Here is a 27,830-nt window from a genome sequence, read left to right on the forward strand (position 1 = left end):
CGTCCCAGGCACCTTCCTAGCCCAGTGATTCCCAACCTCAGTCCTTAAGGCACACTAACAGTCCTGGTTTTAGTAATATCCATGCTTAAGCACAGATGGTTAAATCAAAATAACTGAGGTACTAATTAAGTCACCTGTGCTCAACTATGGCTATCCTTAAAACCTGGACTGTTAGTGTGCCTTGAGGACCGTGGTTGGGAACCCCTGTGCTAGCCAGATGTAGAAGCAGTGGGACAGTGAAGGTGCCACCCCAAGGGCCCTGCACAATGGCATGGCTTGCACATCCCTAGCCACGGCACTGTGAACCACAGTTTATACATAAATAATAATTGTTTACTTTTAATGCATTTCGACTTGATATGAAGAATACAGACTCATTTTTGATAAGTAAACTATAAGCCATCAAAGCTATTTAAGGGTACTTCTTATATTTAAGGCTAATTCTACTTAACCACTTAACTGGCGCGGTCGTATGTGCTTAGGCTGACCTGGCCGTCACACATACAACCGCCCCGCCTGTAGAAGAGGAGATCCGTTCTGCAGAACCGATCTCCTCTGTCTCCCCGGACCCCTAGGCAGTGATGCGGTGGTCTGTGACCGCTGACACCATTGCCAGAATCGCGCCCCAGAGTGTTGTGCGAACGGCACTCTGAAACGCGTTCGCCCTGGGATCACAGTGCAAGGAGGGAACGTACTTCCCCGCCAAGCACTGTAGGTTGAGCTCTGCATGTGCAGAGATAAGCAGCAGCAGGGAAGACTAATGATCCGCCCCCCAGCACAACGCTCCGCTGTGCTATGCATGTGGGGAAGGGGGGGTTGCCCATGGAGGTAGGAGGGTGGAGGGTAACCACCTGGGGGGGGAGGGTTCTGGCATAAGTTGGAGAGGGATAAAAATAAAAGTTTATGACGCTGAGGGGGGAGCAGGGGATAAATTAATAAAAATATCAAACTAGGTCAGGGTAGGGGAAAAAAAAAACTTTTTTTTTAAATGGAGGGTGTTTTATAATTTTTTTTTTTTTTTACTATTTAGGAGGTGTGGGGGGCTAATCTTAATAGGATTTATGACCACCAGGGGTCTAGTGCCAATGGGGGGGTAGAAAGCTATTTTATATTGGGGACCAATCAACATTGGGAGGGGGGGGGGCAAAACACCTAGATATATTTTTGTAAAACTACTTTCTGAGCGCCTCTTTTTAAATCGTCAGTTAAGTGGTTAAAGGTAATGTCTGATACGCTAAACTTTATATCGTATTTCTGCCTGAAATCATTTGTCAAGAACACAGAAACACACTTATGCTGCAATTTATCAAGTTGGGAATAACTGATCTTTGGTAGCAACTTCTGTAACCATGGGAACAACCGTCGCCGTCCACAGTTTATTTCCATGGTTATCAACGAAGACAACTTTTCAAAATAATAGGGGTGCATCCAAAGCACCCACAGAGCTGACTCCGATGATCATTATAGACACTACTAAAGAGGGTCCGTTCCATATAAACTATCTTTAAAATAATACATATGGAAAATTGTATATGTTAGAGTCGCAATTTATTTTAGCATCTAGAACTATCTGTCTCACAGCGTTGGGGTCTTGTGCTCGAGTCTGACCAGGTCCCAATCTGTTTGTATATTTTGCCCATGTTTTTGTGGGTTTCCTTTGGGTACTTCAGTGTCCTTCCAGAATCCACAACCATAGGCGTACAGCAGAGGTGGGGAACCTTTTTTTCTACTGAGGGCCATTTTGATATATATAATATAACATTATCCGCAGGCCCGGTGCAGGCCACGCCCCTCCAGGTGACGTCACATGGGGGCGGGGTCACAATCACAGCAATGCCCAAAGCATCCTGAGGATGCTCCGGGGAGCTGTAAGGGCAGTGTTGACCATTTGAAGTGTCCTAAGGATGCTCCAGGCAGCTCCGATGCATAGATTCTGGCTGCAGGGTGCCATTCCAAATGACCAAAATGGCCTGAGGTTCCCTTACCCTGGCGTACAGTAATTTGCTTTGGACAAACTGGACCCATAGTGTGTTTATGCAAATTTAGATTGTAAGTTCCATTGGGGCGGGAACGGATGTGAATGATTGCATATTCTCTGTACACAAAAATTTAAAATGTGATTGTCGGTATATAAAAAACAATATAGATAATTAATAATTAGATCACACTTTGGCTGTCAAGTTGGGACGGACCTGTCCATTGGGGATTAGGACCTCCGGTGTGGTTTGGCGGATGAATGAATAGCAGCCTAAATAGTATTTTGCCGTCAGATATTTCAGCAATCCTGGATTTTTATGTAATGATTCTTGGTCATGCCGAGTGGGGTCTGGCGGGCAGCGGTATCATCTGGGTTTATTCATCTGTTCTGTATGTTTGTACGACCAGTGTGACTACATTTTTAATTTTTATTATTATTTTCTTATATACTGTATAGCGCAGCATTTTCCGTTGCGCTTTACAATTTTAATCAACATTAATAGAACAAGACTGGGCTGTAAAAGACAGACATAAAGGTAAGAGGGCCCTGCTCGCAAGCTTACCATCTTTTGTCATATCCCTTTATTGTAACCCCCTAGGTTGCAGGCTGGAACCCTTTTGTGGAAATAAATAAGACAAAATGTTGGATTTTTATTTTTCTTTTGGTCACAATTTATTTTAAGGTAGCCTGATAAATCAGGAATAGTCAATAAACACATATTATAAGAATGCATAGTGGTATATATTATGTATAGTCTCCATAGTTACACATTTTGTAGAATAATGTTGTGGGGTGAAAACACTGTGAATCAAACTCACTGCAGGAATCCTAAAGGCACAGAATTACATGGTCTCCTCCAAGGTGTGAATAGAGTGGTGTCAGCAGGGACCAATGAACTTTATGGGGTACATTTACTAAAGCGAGAGTTTTTAGAAGTGGAGATGTTGCCCATAGCAACCAATCAGAGTCTAGCTATTATCTTCTAGAAGGTGCTACTTAAATATTAAGTAGAATCTGATTGGTTGCTTTGGGTAACATCTCAATTTCTAAAAACTCACATTAGTAAATATACCCCATGTAGCAATTTTTAATGTTCCACTTTATGCGTGTGTGTATAATAGCAGTTTGGATGCCCCAAACCAGGACTTTTTGCCGATTTCTACTCACCACCTAAGGAGGGTGCGAGCAGAAATCATCTGTGTGCCCGCAGCATTCGTGCCCAATCGGAGCAGCAATTGAATTGCTCTGTTGGATGCCAATTAGTAACAGCCGCAGGCGCAAACAAGTGAATCGCTCCTATTGAAATTTGGATGCAGTCTGCAGGTAGACTGGAGTTCTTAGTCCATTTACACCATCTCAGGATGGGTCAGCTTTTCCCCGGCAATAAAATGCTGATCAATCTCTGAGTCTTCCTCTTTCCAATGCATTTGCATTAAGGACAGAGATGCAACTTTTACAAATGTGGATATTTGATGTTCTAGGTGAGATTAGTTGGTTTGATAATAGTAGCTACCTCCACTTTGCGACTGATCGCAGGAAATGTTTCCAGTTGTAATTATGTAAATGTGTGAATTGCAAGAATCTAATAAAGTTGGTTTTTGCAATTTGCTCTGTTCTAAGGAGCACAAAGTCTCCTCCTGTTTTCTCACTTAGGGGCCTATGTACCATTGGTCGTAGCAGGCAAACATTTTCACTTGCAATTGTAAAAATTAAGTTATTTTGCCATTCATCAAGAAGGTAAAGCAGGAGATATCGTAGAAATCTCCTACTTATCTTTTGATAGCGGAATGGCCCGCTGTCCCCATACACTAGTATCACAGATATCTCCTGCTTACCTTCCTCTCCCGGAATGGCCCGCTGTCCCCATACACTAGAATCACAGATATCTCCTGCTTACCTTCCTCTCCCGGAATGGCCCGCTGTCCCCATACACTAGTATCACAGATATCTCCTGCTTACCTTCCTCTCCCGGGAATGGCCCGCTGTCCCCATACACTAGTATCACAGATATCTCCTGCTTACCTTTCTCTCCCGGAATGGCCCACTGTCCCCATACACTAGTATGGGGACAGAATTCATCAAGCTACAAAAATACAATATTTTAGGAGCTTGATTGCGGGAGCATTTGCCATGTTCAGATGGTGAGTGCTCCCAGTACACGCTTCGAAGTCCCGGGTCGGGAAAAGGGATCCTTTCAGATCCTTCTGCTCCTGTCCGGCTCCTTCCACCGTATGGCGGGGCTCTGGTGCGCATGTATCACCTGTAGGTCATACATGCGCACTTATCTCACTGCTCCGGGGAAGCCGCTCACAGAGACAGTTGAGTTTTGGATCAGCTGTCTCCGCGCCGAAGCACGATGAATTGCTCCGGTGCTCGCAGCAAGTTAGTATGCTAATTATCGGGGTCCGTTTGGAATATCTAAATATCATTAGGTATAGTAGCGATACACAATGATGCACCACTGGGTGAGGGTTTCCTCTCTGTCACTGACGGCCTAACCCTGCTCTGGAAAGGTAGACGTTATGTGAGTCAGCGGTTTACATCCGTGTATAGTGATTTTACCCAGCAGGGATTCTGGAAACCTCACTAGTTTTGTTGATCCCTATTGGTGAGAAAAGCTGACCCCCATCCTGAGATTGGGTAAATTGCCGAAGACCGCCGTATTCATAGAGATGTATGGGTGTGACGGTAAGCGACAGAAAATGAGGTTACACAGGAAAAATCAGTGCGGTTATTGTTAAGTTGTGTGCATTGTTATTTCCCTAGAGATTTGGCCTATGGACTCTTCAAAGCTAAACCCCTTAATTTCAGTTGTGATTATCTATCTATGTTGCTTTAATGTGCCATGAATGAGTGTCTGCAGGGTGGCCACAATTAAACTTCCCCTCTGTACAGCCGGCTGTAGCTTAATCAAACAATCAGAATGTCACCAAATTTGGTAAGGAGACTAATTAGGACATGGGGAAAATGGATTCCGCACAGAAATTTGCTGATAGGGGGAATAATATCGCTGTACATGTGCAAATGGTGTGACATTAAGCAGGCAAAATATCAATTGCTGTGTTATCATTTGTGTAACACAATAAAGGGTCACTACAGTTTAGTCTCGTTTTTTTGTCTGTCGATTTTCATAGTTTTCACATAGAGGGCGCTATACTATCTGCAAGTTTTTGTGTGTATGTAAATTATACTGTATAATCATTGTGTACTGTACACTGTGGAGAGTTGCCGTACACTAACTATGCAGGCACGGACGCAGGGGGGGGTTCCGTCGATTTTTCGCAGCTGACCAGTGCTCGAAGTGCACTTCACCTCGGCACCTGGCACTATCTATCACTGTCCCCTTTAAATTTGGCCGGTTGCGCGAACCAATCACAGCTCACGGACTGGCAGCCAATCAGGTTAGACTGGTTAGACTTTTTTTGTCATTGGTTCTGTAACCAATTATTTGGTAACCCCCCTTTCAAAATCCTGCGTTTGCCACTGGTATGGGGGAGAATGACCACCCTCAGCAGAAATATATATATATAATATGGAAATGCATTGCAGTCAATGAAGAGAGCATTCTAAATATACATTTTTGGAGTATTTTAGTTACATTTTCCTTATCAAGGCTACAATACAGAATAGTTACCCGTAAAATTATATCTCTATCCTCCACTAAGAGCATGTGGCTATAAGCGCATTAATTACGGCGTAAGGGAACTAGAGGATAATGTAAGTTTGGATCAGGAGCATGAAATAAAATGTGTTTTAGAATATCAATATAAATTTCAATTATTTTCCAAAATTTTACATAAACACTTCAATAAGATAAGTAATAACTCTCTAAAAAAATTATTCTGTAAAAAGTACAATATTGTAAGTGCAGAATTAGAAAATATCTTCTTTTTAACTCAAATACAAATTCCAGCAGTTGCTATATTAATCGGTTACCTTTGGTTGTCTGTATTAGCAGTGCTGGAGAGATTACATGATGATGTCATGTCTTATTACATCACGCACTGGCAGTCGCACCATTTTGGCACTTTATCTATAGGCTCCGTTATTTATAACGCAGGGTTTCAAAGATCTGCCCACAAGAAAAGGGCAATTTTCATTTAATTTGAACTCATTTAGTGCAGTCAGAATACTATATCATCATGCCTCAGGAAACCTCCCATGGCTTGTTGGCACTACGGTCATTGATGATTACCACAGTCCATTCAAAGATTACAGAAACCATCATGGTCTCTGAGAGCAGCCTGTCCCATAATGCTTTGCACATTTCACCAATCGCCAAGATAAGCCACCAGGAGGGCGTCTGATAATTGCAGGACTCTAAAAATTGGGGCAGAGGTGATATAACAGCCACAACCATGGGATATAAAGTGGCTCACATGACACAACACTTAGCAAGACAGCTCTGACTGCACTGTGCAAAATGGCTGCCTAGAGGTTGCATACTTCTGTCAGGATAGTTTAATGTCATAAACTAGACCGCATGTCACCTACGTGCAGGGGAGGAATTTTTTGCCAAAGTTCATCTGCATGAAGTCTATCAATTCCCAAGTCCCAAAACTGCTGCAATGCTTCTTGGTACAGTGTATTCTCATATTATTCAGTCTATGGCATGGCTGCCTCAGGGCCATGCTGGTAATAGATGCACTTTAAAGCATAACTCCACTTTCTGGACTATTAATGGGCCTGATTTACAGTTAACGTAAAAATTAGACCTTTTTTTTTTTTTCTGCAACTATCGCCTACATTGCGTCTTTTGTAGGCGGAAAGGTATCCGCTTTACCCCGTATTCAATATGGAAGTACACAAAACTTGAACAGGCGAAAAGTACTGTCAGATTTGGAGAAATCAGCCTTACACCCCCCAAAAGATGCTCTGACATGGGGGTTAGCTATGGTACCCCCGATTTGGCTTGCTGAAGGTATTTGGTGTTTTTAAACGGGCTCAATAGCTGCTAAATAGCGTTTTTCTATATGTGATGCAGAATAGTATTCAGGAGTATTTTTTGCAGAAAATAACTTATCCCAGCAAATTTGGGGTACATGAAAATGGGGGTCAGCATATTTAAAAGTTGCTAAATTTAAGTTGAAAAAAATTGTGAAAAATCCACCTGACGCAAGCACTTGCAATCAAAAAAACACCTGGGGCATACTTGGGGACCCCCCCATAGTCAAGTTCGCTAGTTTTTAACTTTGTCCCCCAACATTTATTATTTTTCGCCCTCAAATTCAAAGTGATTTTTTGGGTGTCCTTAAGTGTTTTTTTTTATTTTTGACACAGTTTACCTTTGGGGGACTGTATGAAGGCTGCACGGGGGTACCCGCAACGTTGCACCCCAAAACCTCAATTCTGCACTTTTTTCCGCCTGCTATTCATAGGCAAAACTTTTTCGCCTATTACAGTACATTGCATTGACTTTCCGCCTAGGCGTAAAGTCTTTCAAATTGAATACGGAGTAAAACCCAAACAAGCGAAAATGACATCATCGGCAAAAAGTTTTCGCCAAAAACACGCAAGAACGTTTTTCCCACTCCAAATTGAATACGGCCCTATATTTGGAGTTGCATGTATAGATATCATATGCACAACTATAAAGCAAGATATATGTATGGCACATAGAAACTCATTTCTGAAATGTGCCTCAGACGTAAATCTGGGTACACACTATAAAATGCGTGACCCAGCGACGGGATGACGCAATGGAACAATAGATTGCAGACGCCGTACTATATGATCCGTCGTATGACATTGGTGCGATATATCGTTCCATGCTTCATGTAGCAACATGGCGTCATTCATTGCTTCGTCCCATCTACTTCGCAGAACTGCGGATGGGACGATGCGATGAGCGGGCATTGCCTATACACTGCACAATCCGTACGATATATATCATAGGACGGATTGTATAGTGTGCACCCAGCTTAAGCTCCACTGTCTAAAAGGTATATCTTAAGGTTATGAGAGCGTCAAAATTAGACCCATCTTTATGCGGTTGCTAAGCGCCTACACACACCCCTACAGTGCTGAATCTGTTTATGAATGCTTATCATCCATCGTTTAATAACGAGTTTGGCAAGGTGAATAATATATTATCCTAAAAATACACCGTACAACACATTTTGCACAAGTGACACCTTTATGTCAGGCAAATGGACTTGCGTGTAACTGTAAATCAGGCCTTAAACATGCAAAATAAACCTTATACAGTATTGTGCAAATGTAAGCTTATCTTCTAATTGTGTGTTGGATACAGTTTTTAGGAGAGTGTATCTGGCCTGGCATTTTCTGAAGGTACAGGAATAGGGCAGCATTATGTGTATCTCTATTCAAGAATAATGATCTCATTAATCGGCATAAAATTAAATCCTAACATTTAATAAATCGTAAAACAAAAATCAAGTTAAATTTTTAAAATAATACAGCTGAAGAATATATTCTGCTGCCCATCCTTGTACTCCCGCAGACGTTTAAAGGTGGCAGACAGGTGGGTTTCATATTCAGTGCCCATAAAGGATGGACAAGCTGTAAAAGCAATGTACGTTCTAGATACACTCTCCTAAAGACACTATCTAAATCCTACAAGCGAGAAACCATCTCAGGTGTGTGAGCGCCTCATTTTATAGGAAACATTGGAAATCTATAAACTGCCCCATCAGTCTGACCTAATACACTCTGCAGCAAATCCGGATTCGTTTCAGTGTCATAATTAGCGTTAAACTAAATGTTTGTGGCTACAATGGTATAATATTACCGTTCTAACTCTAAATAATAATAACTCTCCAGTGGCACTTTATATGCACAATAAAATGATAGTGTGGATGAGGTGAGAAGTCTTCTGACGTGTGCAATATTTGCTTATAAACTAACAAAAAATATATATATATATGGAAGTTCGTGTTTTAGTTTACAAGTAACCATGTCTCATAATAATGGTCATAAATTCTCCTTTCTGTCTTACTAATAATAAACCCCTATATATATACTCCCAGCTAAAGTCTTGTACATAAACACAATTTCAAAGCATCATTACTGCCTTCCTCTCCTAACATGATGACACAATAGTAACAATATTGAACCGTACGCCGCTAACACTGTTTACAAGAGTAAATCTTTCTTAACCGATAATATATTTTTGGAAGTCTCCGCAGCGTGTATATATAAACGATGTTCCATTGTTCCTCAGATGATATAGAACAAAAGTTTTTGTTGTTTTTTTTTTTGTTTTAAGTCCGTTGTTATTTTTTTCCTGGCCCGAGCTGATGTCCGTTGCCAGCCCAGTGACGTTCCTTTCTATCGGAGGAGGGGTGCGGTGCCGGATTCTCATTTGGCGGCTGGAGACTCATGTTGCCAGCATTCTCCCGTGATGCCTCGAGCGCGACCTTTCCAGAACAGGTACCCGATTATCTGTAACATGAAGAGAAGACAAAACAGCTGCGTTAGGAGGTGGGAGAAACGCTGAAGAACTGTTGACAAAGAAATATCAAAGTGCCTGGAAAACTATTTGCGATGAATATGTAAATAGATATCTGGAAGGCAAAACACCGCAGCCACCGGGAGAGGTTCAGAGTACAATCAGCATTAAATGAGTCTGCGGATCAGAGAACACTGGAGTGATAAAAGCAGGGGGAGAGGTGGGAGGGGGGGGGGGGGGGGGGAGTGTGAACACATTTCCTTTTGGCAATAGCAGAATACAAAACAAATGCAAAGGTAGAGTGGTCGTTCCGAAAGGAATCTGTGTCACTTTGTGGAAAGCGACTTCAATGACCTCCCAAAGCGCAAAGACAGAAGGTAGTGCGGATGGCGGATGCGCAGGAAGCCGAGCGGCTGGGAAAAGCCTTCGTCTGCTTTTGAATGTGTAAATCGTAACTTTGGTTTATGCCGCTGGACCTGGACCTTTGTCAGTGAGCGCTATTAGGGGAAGAACCCGTCAGCTGACTCTGAAATGTGACGCAATGGGGCGATGCAATCATATGTGCGCACATAACCTGTACATACGGCAGCCTAACATTGTGCATTTTCCTGTACACCCACATGGGGAGGCAAGGTGAAAAGCAACGCCACATTGCCTACATCACCCCTGCACCGCATTTAATTGAACCATCCCAAGCGCTTTAACAGGGAGATTGTCACATGGAGAAGCTCTGGACAGCTCTACAGGGTGCAAGTGTTGGGTGCCACCACCCAGAGGCCGGCACTGATTACCTACTAGTCTGTTAGCTCCTTAGGCCTTTCATTGTTGTGTGCTAATAGCTTAGTAATCTCAGTCTCAGACAACTGAGTATTGCAAGTTTGCAATATGATTAAAAATAATTAAAGTTCCAGGTGCACAAGGGTCCTTCCGACTTAATCCTTCTTTTCAAGTTATAGGGACGGATTCAGTTAAGTTTGTGGTCCAGTTATAGCCTCACATAAAGTGTCTAAAGTTTCTAAACACAAAAATAAGCCATGTTTTCTGTGCGCAGAAGCACATGGGGTGAGACCATGCGCTTATTTGGACTGGACACAGTATTTTGCGGTCAGTATTGATGAACAATCGGTCTGGTTTTGAAAGCTTCCCAGCCCATTCAAGTTCAACTCTTTTTGATGCATGGAAGAAACAGTCATTCCAGCTGAGAGCAGTATTCAATTTGAGCGGATCCGCGATACTTTTCCGCCTCCCAGACTTTTCACCTACATCGCATGATTTGTAGGCAGAAAAGTGTCGCGTGTGTGCGTATCGCCGTATTCAATTTGAAAGTAGGTGAAAACGGGACCTGGAGAAACTTAAGCAGAAAGTACTGTCAGATTTGGCGATATCAGCCTGACACCCCCCAAAAGATGCACTGACATGGGGGTTCCCTATGGTACCCCCGATTTGGCTTGCTGAAGGTATTTGGTGTTTTTAAACTGGCTCAATAGCTGCTAAATAGCGTTTTACTGTATGTGGTGCAGAATAGTATTCAGGAGTATTTTTTCCAGTAAATAACTTATCCCAGCAAATTTGGGGTACTTGAAAATGGGGGTCAGCATATTTTAAAGTTGCTAAAGTTGAGTTTAAAAAATAGGCAAAAATCCACCTTCTGCAAGCCCCTGCAATGAAAAAAACACATGGGGCATACTTGGGGACCCCCCAGAGTCTAGTTCGCTAGTTTTTAACTTTATCCCAAAACTTTTTTTTTTTTTTTTTTTTTTTAAATTTACACACTTTACCTTTGGGGGACTGTCTGAAGGCTGCAGGGAGGTTCCTGCAACTTTGCACCCCAAAACTCCAATTCTGCACTTTTTTCCGCCTGCTGTTCATAGGCGAAACTTTTCCGCCTACTACATTGCATTGACTTTCCGCCTAGGCGGAAAGTCTCTTTCAAATTGAATATGGCGATACTTTTCCGCCTGGCGAAATGACGTCATCGGCAAAAAGTTTCCACCAAAAACACACGAAAACGGCTTTTCGCTTCAAATTGAATACGGCCCTAAGACTTCAACTATCAGGTCCAAGTGGTAACAGCAGGATGCGTAGCTACAAAGGGCTGATTCAGCAAGGAACGCAGCTGCTAATACGCTCGCAATTTGCCGTTCGTTGCGCAGGTGATTGACAGGAAGTGCCGTTTGTGGGTGGGAATGAGGGGGTGTGGTCAGACGAACACAAGTGTGCCAGCGCGTTGCAGGGGCGTGTATAAATTATCCACTGCGATGCCCTACGCAGCCTGAGCACTCATAGTGTGCGCTGAAGTTACCAATTCCTGAGTAAGGTCTGACCTTGTACAAATGTGTGTGAGGCTGCGATGGTACTCCATGTTACCGATGGTTTCGCAGTCTTGCTAAACATTACGGATGTGTGTAAGGTAAAGCGGGCGTCCTTATGTCGTACGACAGCATAGCGATCGCAGTGGATTAGCATACTATCGCAGTTGAACTGCTTGCGTAATCACTATTGCAGTTGCGTTCCGAAGCCAATCAGTCCCAGAGTTTGCATAATCATAGCCCCGCCCCTGCTAATCAATGCCCGAATGTCGCTGTTGCACCACAGGTGCCGCGGCCATGATACAACTGCGTCAAGTTGAAAGCAGAACTCTGGCCAAACGTGATATAGTTTTTGGGTAGAGTTTAGCATGATGAGCTAAGATGACAGACTGTCCCTTACTAGCGGCGGGGAGGATTTCTCATCTGGTTCTTCCTTTAAATTACACCTGATAGAGCCGCGATTGCATCAAATCCAGGATCAGCCCATTAATTACACCAAAAGGACACATTAATTCCCTACATCCATTATACTTTTATACCTGATTCCTATTGTTATTAACGTACATTGACACGTACATGTAGGAGACTAGCAGTATTTAATAACCCGTCTAATGTGTTCCACAGATGTATACAGAGATTCTGCTAATAATTTCTGATACAGAACGAGCGTAAATCATCACTGCGTTTTCCAAAGTAACTTGCATTAAAAATAGATTGTTCTCCTCAGGGTACATACAGATTAATTAAACATTTTTCTGTGATAAAAAATGAAGTGTTTTTCGAGCGGCTGAATATTACTTAAATATTGTTTCATTACATCTCATCTGCTTCCTGTAATAAATTAAGAGTAAATGCTCCTACCGCCTTTTGTATATATATAACATTTGTTCCCCAAAAATGTATTTACTCCCATCTCCATTGCACGTGTATAAAAGCGCTTTAAATAGCTTTTAGGAACAGGCGGGCGCATTGCGAATATGTCTCTGTTAACCTGTAAGTGACCTCCAGCCCCTCATTTATTACATCTCTGTTTTCACGGGCAGCATTTGTCTATACAGACACGACGGTTTCACTCATTGCTTTTCCTTTTCTTGGAAGGAATATAACATATTTTTTATAACATTATTATTTTATTTTAGGGGTTAAAAAATGGATTTTGGGCTTTTTTTTTAATTTATTTATTTTAAAATTTCAAAAGTTTGCTGAATTAGATGTTCCGGCGATAAATAGACAACGGAAAGGAGGATGAAACATGTTCACATTTCCTCCATTGAGACTTTCCACAATCCTGTCGGCTGTAATTCACACAAACGTCGGGAGGACGCTGCTTTTCTCCGCAAACACAATTTAAAAATGGATATAAATAAATTAAAAAAATAAACAAAAGGTGGAAAGACGTCCTTGCTCCCCCGTCCTTGTGTGCGTGCAGTAAATATGCCAGCCTCATCCAGCCAGCAGACACTTTAATTTAATAACTCTTCTAAACAACATGGCACGTTCTGTGTAAAATGATAGGTACAGTATACAATGTAGCATTTCTATGTACATATATAAAGGCAAAACATTTGGCAGCTGGGGACGGAGTCCTCGGGTTGGTGTTAACATCGTGCCATGATCTGCAATGTTGGGATGGGCATCACAATCCGATGGTTACTAACTGTTGATGTTTTTCTTCCGATGGTAGTGTTTTTTTACCATCCGATGGTGGCATTCCGTGCTGAAGGGGTATTGCACATGCGCAAATCTTATAGTTTTTTTTCCATCGAATTCTTTTGATGCAGTGGGTAGTTACCACTGCATCGAAAGATTCAATGGTGGAAGCCCAGCCATCATTTGATGGTGGGCATCTGATGTCCACCCTACTGCAATGATGTGCTTATTTGTCATTTTCATTTGTTCACTGCAGGAATTGGATTCATAAACATTGGATAAGGGCCCTGTATGGAATTATGGCTCTAATTCTGACCCGCTCGCTAGATGCGTACGGTCGCTCCCAGCGTATGCAAATTCGGCTAAGTGACGGCAAGGCGTAAGCACGTCCACTATGTCTTGGCGATCGCTTTGTGTATGCAGATGCCCACCAGCTTGTCTTAAGATGCCCACTTGCGCACGTCATCTCCAGGAAGTGTATACAGCCATCGGTACATCGGGTACCATCGGATGCATACGCAGCGCTTGTGGCTGGCCATACCCTTACCGCAAGCACTGCGATTACTTCAGTGTAAAATTCAGCCAGGTGACGCTCAGGCACGCCTGCGTTGGCACCTCCGCTCCCCCTTTTCTAGTGGCCACCCCCTGTTACCACCCACAAATGGCTTCTCCTATCACTCATTTTACAGGGCAGTCTATGCGCAGCGAGCGTACGCTTCCCGATCTCTCGCACCAGTTCACTCACGCGCACTGCGATGCATGCGCACAATGCGAGAATTGGCCAGATACGAGCGAACGCTTCCTAGCAAGCCGGTCTGAATCGAGCGCTATGTCCCTATTTTGGTAGCCCCAGCAGTTCTGGTTATGCTATTGTATAACACTTAGGGGCCCATTTATTAGTGATCGCATTTTGCAATGCGATCAGGGCATCCAGTACCGCCCATGATCGCATTGCAAAATGCGATCATATCGGCTGAATGTATGTACCGGCACATGCAGGGAGACGGGATCCGAAAGGAGCCCATCCCTGCGATGTGGCCAGAGTGCATGCGGGACTGCTGCGCATGCGCAGTCCCGCGGACTGCACATGAGCGGCGCCCATTGTTGGCGGAGGGATCTGGGAGATCCCTCCGACGGCTGAAATGCGGTAAGTCCCTATAGACTACAGCGGGTAACGCCATCTTCAGATATCCGGAATGCGTCACAATCCCGATATTGATACATTTGGCAGCATCGCATCCCCCATAGAAACCTAAGGGGGAGGCGGCTGCCGGCGGCAATGGAGGGATCGCAGCAGGTATCGGAGATACGTCCCTCCTTCATACATCCGGGGGATACTTAGTATTTGACGTAAACCCCTGAAAACAGGAGTTTTCGGGGAATTTACCTCAAATTAAATTTGATAAATGGGCCCCTTAGAAATATCGCATTGTCAGTAAAGTGTTTGCAACTACATATACAATAGTTCAAATAAAGTAAAAGAATTTGAATTTATGAAAATCTTCTGAAATCTGTTTGTGACTTCCCACTTGTCTCCATTCCCCTCCTCACGGACACATCACTCATCTCCTGGTATACTCTGTGCTGCTGGGGGACCCTGCTCCTCCCACTATATAACTCTCAGTCTGTGACTTCCTGCTGCCTCCATTCCCCTCCTCACATCATGTCACTGCCCCTGTCACATGCAGCCCTGTCCTCACTAATACATCACTCATCTCCTGATATACTCTGTGCTGCTGGGGGACCCTGCTCCTCCCACTATATAAGTCTCAGTCTGTGACTTCCTGCTGCCTCCATTCCCCTCCTCACATCATGTCACTGCCCCTGTCACATGCAGCCCTGTCCTCACTAATACATCACTCATCTCCTGATATACTCTGTGCTGCTGGGGACCCTGCTCCTCCCACTATATAACTCTCAGTCTGTGACTTCCTGCTGCCTCCATTCCCCTCCTCACATCATGTCACTGCCCCTGTCACATGCAGCCCTGTCCTCATGGACACATCTATCATCTCCTGATATACTCTGTGCTGCCAGTGCCAAGTTACCCTGCATAACACTTTTGCGTTACTGAACACTAGCAGGGTTGGCACTTGATCTATGATGCCCACTTTTGCTGATTTCCAAACTTATTTAAATGTAAAGCCGCATATTGGGTTTCTCTGTGCCAGAGCCTTTGCCTTCTTATGTGTATGCGGCATGGAATAAGATTTTACACGGTCGAACACAGGATTGTGTAGTGTGTACAGCTGGTGCGATATATTGTTGCATTGCGTCATGCCGTCGGCTGGGTACACATTGTCTAGTGTGTACTGTACCTGGCTTTAAGCTGGGCACACACTATGCAATGTGAGTACCCGGCCAACGCACATTGCAACGAACGTCATGTCATGCGGTGAATGGCTGCACAATATGTTGTTCCCTCCACCAGCATGGGGGTCGTTCATAAAATTGACAGATTAAGCAGCATGTAGGCTCGATCTGTTGATGCGATGAACGACCCCTCGGGAGCGCACAGGGTCAGTCATAGTGCATACACAGGCGACATATCGTCCAGAGTGTACCCGGTTTTAGACTTTAGTTCCTACCCCGCTTCCACTTCTCTCCTGACCAGTATGGTTCAGCAGCCAATTAATTCCAGGGAAACCGTGGAGAGTTTAATACGGTCTACTGCACAGAAGTCTTCATGCATGACCGCGCCATGAGATGGGTTGGGTACGGGATGCCAGAGCATGGGATGAGACCCTACATTATGGGTAGCGTCACCTGTCTGAATGGGTGTCCCTAGCCCAATTGCAGCGTTTCCTTTTTCAATTCTCTGTTCAACGTTTCCTGAAGATCACAATCTCCGCAGTGCCGTAACTCCTAATATTGCAGACCGGGTAGTGAGCACAGCGAGAGAGACAGGACCTCACTTTGATGGGTAAAAAAAAAAAGCACCCTCTAAGTTATGTAACTTTTTTGTCTGTGAGATCTTTTAAGTTAACTACGTTGTATCAAAATGTCTCATTCCTATAATTATAAAAGAGGCAACAATGCCTCGTGCAGAAGCGTCTTAATGAGTCACACAGGTGGCTATAAATAAATTGGAGATAAAAGCATATACATTTGCACAGCTTGAGATTGCATTAAGTACATTGGCATTAATGTCTGATTCTATGCTTGATAATAAAAGAACAATATGTGCTTTATGTTCAGAGACTATGAAAATAATTTGAAAAGTTTCACTACCCCCCCCCCCCCCCCCATCCCCATTCCCCACCCAGAAAAGTTATGGCTGTGTCTTCTTGTTTTATTTATAATGAGACACTGGCTTAGAGGATGAATGGGAAATCACTTAACGTGTTGACTGTTTACCAGATCGTGGCCAGTTGGAAAGATATACGGCTGATGAAACACTGGCTGGATGTTCCGTCAAGGCCCAAAAGACACAATCTTCTCTTGTGCACTCTCCCCCCAGGGAGGTCATTGAATCCTAACTAAGGACACACTAGTCTATGCAGCTAAATCTTATTAACCACTTGGCATTTGGAACGGCTCTGCCTGTAGAGCAATGGGCTCGTGAGTTGGGGATATGCTTTCTGCACGTGGATGGGTTAAACTGTTGTCTACCAAGTGTGGTACTTGTAAATAATACATGAGAATATGGATCTGCTCACCTGGAACCTGACACTGTAGGAGAAGAGGAGGAAGGACTAAAGTCACACTGCCACCTAGCAATGTACTACTGCACATCACAGCCTAAGGCCTCTCACATTCCAGTCCTGGCAAGCTGAGCTAGATTCTAGGAATACAGGCAGTATACAGTATATATCCCCCACAGTGTAACGACCGGCAAGGAGGGAGGGGAGCCCAGTGGTAGGGCACCACCCGCTATTTAGGCCTCTCTGAGCATGCTCAATGTGCTGTTTCGGCTAATGGCGCTCCACGGTGCATGTAAAAAATCCCCCCCCCCTCCCCCGTCTGCACATCGGTTACTCCCGAGTTTCTCTGGTGAGGATAGATTACCCCTACTTCCCTGATCTTCATCTGTCCCTTATTCATACCGAAAATTGTCCACAGAAACAAAAATCGGCATGTCCCAGTGTTTTCTGGTAAAGTCCCCATTTTTGCAGGTGCAGATTTGTTTAACAAAATAGGTGTAATTTACTGTTAAAAAAAACAGCTCATGCAGAAAACCGTGTCTGCGCCCATATGCAGAACGGTACACATATCACGTGATATAGTATCTCCAGATGCGCATAGGCAGCATATGCGTCAGGTTTGCGCTGAGCTGTCATTATAATCAGCATATATTTATTTGCCCTACTGGGCTTACTGTACTTTCAAATATGTCCCTTTTGTGGGATACAGTAAGACACGCAGGACACGCAGACTGGGGCACAACAGTGATCTGGGGGCCCATTTATCAAAGTTAATTTGAGGTAAATTCCCTGAAAACGCCTGTTTTCGTGGGTTTACCTCCAATACTAAGTATCCCCCGGATGTATGAAGGAGGGACATATCTCCGATACCTGCTGTGATCCCTCCATTGCCGCCGGCAGCCGCCTCCCCCATAGGTTTCTATGGGGGATGCGATGCTGCCAAATGTATCAATATCGGGAATGCGAACACCATCTGAAGATGGCGTTAGCCGCTGTAGTCTATGGGGACTTACCGCATTTCAGCCGGCGGAGGGATCTCCCAGATCCCTCCGCCGGCAATGGGCGCCGCTCATGTGCAGTCCGCGGGACTGCACATGCGCAGCAGTCCCGCATGCACTCTGGCCACATCGCAGGGACGGGCTCCTTTCGGATCCCATCTCCCTGCATGTGCCAGTACATACATTCAGCCGGTATGATAACATTTTGCAATGCGATCATGGGCGGTACTGGATGCCCTGGTCGCATTGCAAAATGGGCCCCCTGGATATTGGGCATCAGTAAGAGATGGTAGCAAAAAAAAATTGCATACAAGGAAAATACTGTCTCCTATTGCATGTACACTAGCATATAAACATAGAGCAGATTTATTTTTACTCTGAGTTACAGTTCAGCTACAGTAGGACCCAATCCCCCCCCTCCCCACTACCCCAGTGCAATATTTCACCTTCCAGCTGGCTTTACTGCTAACGCTACCACTTCAGCGACACGCCCATCAGACGGACGCCACATCATCATACTTCTGACTAGCCACCGCCCAGGAACACCTGATACAATACACTTCTTTGTATGTGCGTCTGAAATTGCTACTGCGACCGTGTAAACACACAATCGGGGGCATGCACTGTGTAACTTAGACATATGCGCTGTAAACCAAAATCGTTCCACTGCCTGACTGTGAATAAAGTCCTAAATGAGGCCTGTAGTAACATTCAACTGAGCAACCAGGGTGTACAGGGGGCTATAAAACAGTGATGGCTCAGTAACCATGGCAGATATTACAGAGGGGCTGCAGCCCCCCCCCAGGTAAAATCCGCCGCCCGCAGGGACTGCCTAGCAGTGACAGTGACGTCTCATTGGAAGTGCTTCTTGCTAATCACATGATGGATAAGCAGATTTCTCCCCCTGGGACTGCCAGTCCTGACTGCAATAGCAGTGGGAGGTTCCCATGGGAAGCCACTCCCCTGCTGAAACGGCAGCACTTACCAGCTTCCAGGGGCTGCAGCCGATGTGGTTCCTAGAAGCCAGACAGTCTTCTAATTTGTGCACACGCATACTATGTTGACAGCCCTCGGTGCACTTCAGTATACATTTGATGATCATTATAATCACATTATATACTTCATTTGTATGTATCCAATGGCAATTAATCCGAGTGTAACCTTTTTGAAGGTACAAACAAGTTCCGTATTCCAACACCATCAAAATGCTGAATATCGTATGATTAACAGGTCTGCGTTCCAGGATCCACCTTGCAGTGGGGGGGGGAGATGTACTGAGCCTTGGAGAGAAAGTGGAGTGTGATAAAGTACTAACCAATCAGCTCCAATTGATCGGTACTTTATCTCTCTCCAAGGCTTAGTACATAGACCCCAGTGTCCCTGTTGTGAGTGTTTGACATTTTACCTGTTGTACTGCCCACTCCATGCCGGTACACACCTATGACTGGCTGCGGGGTGATTGGCATGGATGACGGCACCATTATCTGCACCTGTTGTACTGCCCACTCCGTGCCGGTACACACCTATGACTGGCTTATGGGGTGATTGGCATGGATGACGGCACCATTATCTGCACCTGTTGTTCTGCCCACTCCGTGCCGGTACACACCTATGACTGGCTACGGGGTGATTGGCATGGATGACAGCACCATTATCTGCTCCTGTTGTACTGCCCACTCCGTGCCGGTACACATCTATGACTGGCTACGGGGTGATTGGCATGGATGACGGCACCATTATCTGCACCTGTTGTACTGCCCACTCCGTGCCGGTACACACCTATGACTGGCTACGGGGTGATTGGCATGGATGACGGCACCATTATCTGCTCCTGTTGTACTGCCCACTCTGTGCCGGTACACACCTATGACTGGCTACGGGGTGATTGGCATGAATGACGGCACCATTATCTGCACCTGTTGTACTGCCCACTCCGTGCCGGTACACACCTATGACTGGCTACGGGGTGATTGGCATGGATGACGGCACCATTATCTGCTCCTGTTGTACTGCCCACTCCGTGCCAGTACACACCTATGACTGGCTACGGGGTGATTGGCATGGATGACGGCACCATTATCTGCTCCTGTTGTACTGCCCACTCCGTGCCGGTACACACCTATGACTGGCTACGGGGTGATTGGCATGGATGACGGCACCATTATCTGCTCCTGTTGTCAGAACCTTTCTCCCTGTTTTGTCGCATTTTTATCTTCTGATTCAATCTGGCTTCTAAAATGATCACATCAGAGGGAGAGAAAAGACACAAATTCCCATATTAAGCATAAACACATGACATTGTAGCAATTTATAAATGGTGTATATTGTTCTGTATACATTGTAGCAGTCAAACATGCCCTGAAATCTAAGGCGAATGATTGCATCCAGGATGACAGTGTACGTGCCTCTATGGTCTGTGGGGAATATGTTATTTCTCTACTTTGATAGAAGTTTCACTTGGATCATGTGTTGTGTGTGGGAGGCGATTTATATCTGTAGTGCCAGTTTTCTCAGTATGAAACTGATGCCGTTATTTGGTACAATATGCATTTTTTTTGTTGTTGTTTTTTTTATCTAAACACGACAGCCCGTGACTGATAACATAATGTATGCAAAGGTATATAAAGGTATATAAAGGTATATAAAGGTTGTGCTAATAGGAAACCTGAGCCAGGAAAACCAATCACTAGTTTTTTTTGTTTTTTTTTACATTAAATAAACTATAAGATAAATGCTAGTTTGTAAAAAGAATTATAGAAAATTAATCTGGACAAAAACATTACATATGATAAATTGTTTGTCCTATAATTAGGATCAAGGGGCATACAGTATGCGGAAGTCCGGCAATTTTATTCAGTGTACATTGCAGCGGTAATATTTGATTTTTACATGATTATTATCAGCTATGTACTAAATGTAACTCGCAGGGACAGTGATAGCAATAACCTCTGTCCCTGCAAGTTACATCCCCGGCCACATCGGAGGAGACTTTCACATCCTTGAGAGATGCCTCCTGAGAAACTGACACTGCTCTTGTGTACAGGGTCAGTCTCCAGAACCAGGCGGAGGCTATGGGAGATCCCTCTCCTGCAAGAATGCCTCAATTTGTTTCGTACATAGGGGTCAGACCGTAGTCCGCATTGATAATAAAGGGGACTGCAATCTTAGCCTTTTGCAGGAGAAATCTGTGCATTAGGCTGCTGTGACATATCTGGGGATACATAAAATTAGGCAGAACCTGTAGTTTCTGCATTATTATATGAAAAACCAGCTTTGTAAATATGCCCCTTAATGTGAATTTTGTGAAAAATCAATATCTACCAATTATAAAATATAAAAAAACACAGCTTCCCATAAATAGATAATTATAGTTTAAGGCAGCATAATTATCAAATCCACTTATGTTAAAATCCAGAAGTTAGTAACGGACGGAAGTCGTAATGTATGATGGTAATATAATGTATACAATGACGGGCGCAGGGGATTTTACCGCCTGAAGAAGTGATTGGACAGATTGGGGCTGATTCGAAGTTACGCACAAATGCAGCAGCGTGTATTAGCGGAAGCCCTTCTGTGAGTTTAGGCAAATAGCATACAAGCGCCATCCTTGTTTACATCCTTGCGGCTGAACGTGCAAAGACTGAGACGCCCACTTTTAGTGCTCGTACACGCTATAATATCGATTGGAGCACCATTATTCGCCACCAGCGGTCACACCATCGAAAATTGTACTTGCCGTATGGCATGCGCAATTTCTCTGTCAGACCACAAGCTCCTATGCTTGCGGCTACCCTCCCATAATACGCCCAATGAACTGACCATTTTTGCGTGTGCTACCAGCCACCGCCTATAACTCCTGTTATATTTCTGATACAGTCTGTCCCGATCATAAATTCTTTGTTATAGTCCAACCACTACGAATTTTGTTTTGCAGGGACAGAAATTTATACTTTTTTGCTGGTAATTGTGCATCTGAGTAATTATTATGTGACTGGACACCTCTAATTACTTTATATTCATCTGTGTGTTTTTTGTGTAGTAGAGAGTGTTTAGTACATTCAAATTTTTTAATAGGGTTGTTTCATTAAAAGTTAAGTTTTATATTCATCCTCAATCTCATTCTTCATTACATTTTCAGAGTAAGTGCCATAAAAAAAAATAGACATTGCAAGAGGCAAAAAAGGACAAAAACTATGTGTATAACACAAATTCTTTGGGAGCACCACCAACCTAGGGTTATCTAGTATATACTGTGTGATAGGGGAGCCAGTCTAAATGCCAACGCTGATATCGCGACAAGGGAGTTAAGATAGGCGTCGAAATGCCAACGCCTATCTTAATCCCGACACCGGAAAGCAGACTGACTGATGCCCGAACGAGGTAAGTCTGGGGCACCTGTTCTCTTAGGTTAGGGCAGTTAGAGGGGTTAGCGTTTTTTTTGGGGGGGTGTTAGGGTTAGGCACCCCTAGGGGGGAGGGTTAGGGTCAGGCACCACTGGGCGGTTAGGTTTAGGCACTAAGGGGGGAGGGTTAGGTTTAGGCACAAAGGAGGGGGACAGGTTCTGGAACAAACGTGAGGGTTAGGGGGTGGGGTGGGTTAGGCTACCAGAAGGGAGGGTTAGGTTTAGGGGGGAAGGGTAAGTATACTTACCCGACCCCTGCCTGGATACCAACCATCGGGATGCCGCTGTCAGTATTCTGACAGGAGGCACCCGACAGCCGCATATCATACCGATTCCGTGTCTTAGACCATCACGTTGGTTTTTGAGAGATTATTTTCTTAAGTTCCCTACATCAATATACCATGTAACTGGTGCGGACTCATTATCCCCATTGCTGATGTGCTTCTGATCTCAGGGCTGTCATACTCTTCCCTTCATACTAAGTAAGCTATGCCTTTAACTTTGCATTGTAAGGTATATTTAAAGCCCCCCCCCCCCCCCCTCTCCCTTGCCTGTGCATAGTACATTAGTGATTTAGAAGAATAGGACATCATCTATAGAGGGTTGCAAATACTGAACACTGAGTCCTTGATATGAGAAAGTGCCTGGAGATATAAAGGCAGCAGGAAGCGCCAGGTCAGCTTTATATGAAGTTACACATGCATAAAAAACAGATAGAAAAGAGGACATCAGGGAATCTCTTCACAAGACAACAACTGAAGATGACTTACTCCGCATTTGCTTTCATTCTTTATGCATTTTAAGTGTGTATTTCAATAAGGAAGAGGGGTCTGACCTACTTGGTTCTCAAAGAAGACTGCAAATAAAAAAAATAATAAAAAATCTGGAGCTTTTTATGTGCAGATCTCTCTCCCCGGCTCCGTGTCCACACGTCAGTCAGGGCTCTGGATTTGCTTTCACCATCCTCCTGGATAATTGCATATGAGGCATACTGCAGTTCATTATCACTATATGATGGCTGACCAGAGGTTACACAGGAGTGTTTGTCTTTTTGTGTTCGATCAGAAATAACAAAAGTAGTTTCCCCCAAATGATACACAGCGAGGGCATAGGATGCCACACGGGCACAGAGATTAATCGGACAAGTTTTGTAATACAGCAGATTGACCACTTAACTGCCCATTTTTTTTCCCGGCAAAACCGGTCAGAAAGTGCCGGGTCTGGGGAGTCAGAGGAGACAGATTTCCTCTTTAAAAACATAGCGGGAGGTGTTGGCTGAAGCACAGTTGGCTGCGTTCGCATCCCATGTGACCACGTCAGTTAAGTTAATGAGTAATAATGTCTACTTCAAATCTGCATACCAATTGCAAGAGGAACAGCGCACGTTAATGTATAGTCTGTATATAAAGACTATTGTTTTTTTCTTGAAGGAACAATTGAAAACAGAGTCACTTAATCATCACTTAATTTCTACAAAAACAGGTGAAAATGCAGATTTTCACCTGCAGAAATGAAGTTATCGGGCCATTCATCAAGAAGGTAAAGCAGGAGATTTCACATATATCTCATGATTACATTCCCCTGGCGGAATGGCCTGCTGTCCCCATACACTAGTATCACAGATATCTCCTGCTTACCTATCTCTCCCGGAATGGCCTGCTGTCCCCATACACTAGTATCACAGATATCTCCTACTTACCTTCCTCTCCCGGAATGGCCCGCTGTCCTCATACACTAGTATCACAGATATCTCCTGCTTACCTTTCTCTCCCGGAGTGGCCTGCTGTCCCCATACACTAGTATCACAGATATCTCCTGCTTACCTTTCTCTCCCGGAATGGCCTGCTGTCCCCATACACTAGTATCACAGATATCTCCTACTTACCTTTCTCTCCCGGAATGGCCCGCTGTCCTCATACACTAGTATCACAGATATCTCCTGCTCACCTTCCTCTCCCGGAATGGCCCGCTGTCCTCATACACTAGTATCACAGATATCTCCTGCTCACCTTCCTCTCCCGGAATGGCCCGCTGTCCTCATACACTAGTATCACAGATATCTCCTGCTTACCTTTCTCTCCCGGAATGGCCCGCTGTCCTCATACACTAGTATCACAGATATCTCCTGCTTACCTTTCTCTCCCGGAATGGCCCGCTGTCGCCATACACTAGTATCACAGATATCTCCTGCTTACCTTCCTCTCCCGGAATGGCCCGCTGTCGCCATACACTAGTATGGGGACAGAATCCATCAAGCTCCGAAAATACAATATTTTGGAGCTTGACTGCAGGATCATTTGCCCTCTTCAGATGGCGAATGCTCCCGCACTCGCCGCTCACCATGCTCCTTCCCTATGGGAAGGAGTCTCGGGTTGCAAAGAGGGATCCTTTTGGATCCCTCCACCCCTGTCCGGTTTCTTCCGCCGGACATTGGGGCTCTTGTGCAAAAGATTCACTGCTTCGAAAGGAGAAGTGAAAAAACTCATGGAGACAGCTGATTTTCGGATCAGCTGTCTCTGTGCCTGAAATGCTCAGGCGCTTGCGGCGAGTAGGAATGTTAATTATCGGGGTACATTAGGACCCCAATAATATAATGAATAGAGCCCTAAATCACCTACAAGATTACATAGCCTTGGTTCTGCTCCCTTCTAGAGTAATTAATTATTATTAATTATAACTAATTATTTCTATAGCACATATACAGAGAATATTTTGGTCATTCACCTCAGTCCCTGACCCAGTGGAGCTTACAATCTATATTCCCTTTCGCATGTACATGCACTCACACACTTCTTAGTTAATATTTTTCGTTGGGAGTCCATTAACCTACTAGTATATTTTTGGATTGTAGGGCAGATGTACTAAGCTCTGAAAAATGATCAATTGGAGTGTCGGCACCTAACTGTCATTTTTCAACACAGCCTGTAACATGACAGTTAGGAGCTGAATGGCTGGTAGTTTATCACTCTCCAATGTATTACTTTTCAGAGCTTAGTACATCTCCCCGTCTGAGAGAAAAATGGAGTACCTGGAGGAAACACCACGCAAGCTACGGTGGGAATCGAACCCACAACCTCAATGCTGTGAGGCAGTAATGCTAACCATTACACAAACCGTGCTGCCAACAATACAATAATGTAAAGGTACTTGCTTTCCACCAAAGAGATGGCCTTTTCAGCAAATACTATTCTTTAGCAACAGCTTATGCACAGAATTAATTGTAGGCAGCTTTAGACTGGGAGTTCAGTGCATTAAAGCTTTAACGCACATGCTAAATAAATCAGTGTATCTTTTTTTTTTTTATAGTACTGTACGGCATCCGGTCATATGGTCGACATTTATGATGTAGGCACTAGAATGTCGACATGGTTTAACATTGGTTTATTATTATCGTTGTGCATCTTGTTAAATCCATCTAACTGTCTCCCGGCTTTTAATTATCTGTCTGTGACTGATACGATTGCAGGATTATAGCAGCACTGTACTCACAAAGCTGTTTAAGCCCAGGGTGCAGTTCACAAACACAAGTTTAAATGAAACACCGGAACCTGCTGCCAAAGTGGGGATGAGTCACAATGGACTGACAATGAGAGCAGTTGCGTTGGTTTTTTTTATCCTTAAATACATTATGTTTTAATGCCAAAAGCGTCCTGACATGTTTTTTCTCTGCTGTGACACATCGGGGAATGTTGTTACATTGTATCTCGGCCTGCGACCCGCGGTTTACAGACAAGCTCAGACAATCCGGCTAGTTGGCAATGCGCACACACACACAGACGCACACAAAAACAAAAAAATGGCATGAAAAAGAAAAAGCTTTCCCAAATATCTTTTTATTTTACTTTATCACCTATCGCCTTTGATTCGGGCTCCTGGCGGGTAATCTGAACAAAAGTTGTTTTTAGCCTGTCTGCAGAGTGCTGTGAATATAACGGATTGACCGTGGACTGAGGTAACCCACATGGAAAACGGAGATCAAAAGACACTTTAAGCACAGCAAATATGCTATTTTCCTTTCTTTAAGACAGACGGCTTAGATTAGCCCTTCTTGTTTAAAAAGAAATCAGCTTGAAGTGTTAGCAGACCATTCAGGGGAACAGTAGCAGATGTAGACTGTATTTGATGAAAGCTAAAGCAAAACATGTTATTTAGAAACTGTAGGGTCACAAAGGGATCTGGTTATGCCGGGTTACCCCCTTGTGGGGTAGGGTGTTGTGGCGCAGAGTCCCATCCCCCACAAGTAGCGTGAGCCACCATTTGATTGTCCTGGATCACTCAATAGGCTGGGCTCAGTACGTTGTATATGTTACATGGCCCGTGGTGGACCATTTGCAGGTTCTTCTTCTGATCTTGTGGGAGGGTCACAATTTCCCATGAGCACATGCAGGGCTGGCTCTACCATTAGGCAGCTGCCTAGGGCGACTGGGAACTGGGCCGGTGGCACTGAGTCACAGTTGTACTTTAATTCAGGCGGCGGCTTTGGAACTTCTAAGACTCCAGGTACCTGAGGAGTTGGGAAGTATTGTTGGTGTTGGGGGAAGTAGTAGGTTTAAGTTTTGCCTATAGCGCTGAGAAACCTTGCACCAGCCCTGAGCACATGTACCATGGTTTATTTGTTGTACTGGGGTTGGAGTACAGAGGGTAGAAAACATTCTATGGGCAGATTCAATTATCCGCTAGGTTTACCTCATGATTAATTCTCAGCCCTGAGCAACTCAATTAGGTGCCGCATCACTGCATGTTAAACCCTGGAGGGTGGACTCAACACAGGGTTGACCAACCACCACCAATGGTTTCCTCCAGATAGTCAATGGTTTTACCATCAATGGATGAGATCCAGTGGTAAAAAAAGACCATTGCTGCTGCTGTGGCCTGTAAACTATGCATACACAGTCACGAATCATGGGTGGTTTACCCATCAAAGGATTTCCCCCCATAATTAAAATCCATTGATCATCGATAGTTGACCTGTCGATGGACAACTCTACCAGAGGGTGTCCTTCGTAAGCCATAAGTTGGCCATTATGTAAGCTCTGACCTCTTTGGATTGGCTACCTGGCTCAGCCAATGAGAGCAGGCCACAGCTGTATTTCCTTTGGGGCCTGTTTTTTTTTTTTTTTGGGGGGGGGGGGGCTGGGAAAGGGTCACAGCGCAAGCTGTCTAAAATCATGCAAAGTCAAAGCTCATTATAATATAACACACACACATACTCTCACTCGTAGTGGCAGAACCAGCAGCTTTTGATCAGGAATATGAGGTTAAGCTGCTATTCTATTTAAAATTCATTTTCCCAAGATACCGATAGAACTTGATGTACTGCGGCGCTGTGGCATAATGCATCTATTTGGAGTAAAACATCATCACGTATTAATTTTGAATCTCTCGCAAACACAAGTAACTGAATATGCAAGTGGATGAGTTCTGAATTATGGCTCCAG

At 44.2% G+C, this 27,830-nt stretch overlaps 1 protein-coding gene across 1 annotated transcript in view; it reads right to left on the bottom strand.

The window, feature by feature from the left end:
• Positions 1-2,637: 2,637 nt before the first annotated feature.
• The window catches only part of DIAPH2 (diaphanous related formin 2), a 1,301,891-nt gene continuing 1,276,698 nt past the window's right edge, over positions 2,638-27,830 (bottom strand). The window contains exon 28 of the mRNA XM_088475573.1: positions 2,638-9,382. Coding sequence (XP_088331699.1) covers positions 9,318-9,382 — 65 coding nt within the window. The 3' untranslated portion in view covers positions 2,638-9,317. The remainder of the gene's footprint in view (positions 9,383-27,830) is intronic.

The sequence above is a fragment of the Taudactylus pleione genome, unplaced genomic scaffold, assembly GCF_031769625.1.
Source record: "Taudactylus pleione unplaced genomic scaffold, aTauple2 ptg000174l, whole genome shotgun sequence".
NCBI lineage: Eukaryota > Metazoa > Chordata > Amphibia > Anura > Myobatrachidae > Taudactylus > Taudactylus pleione.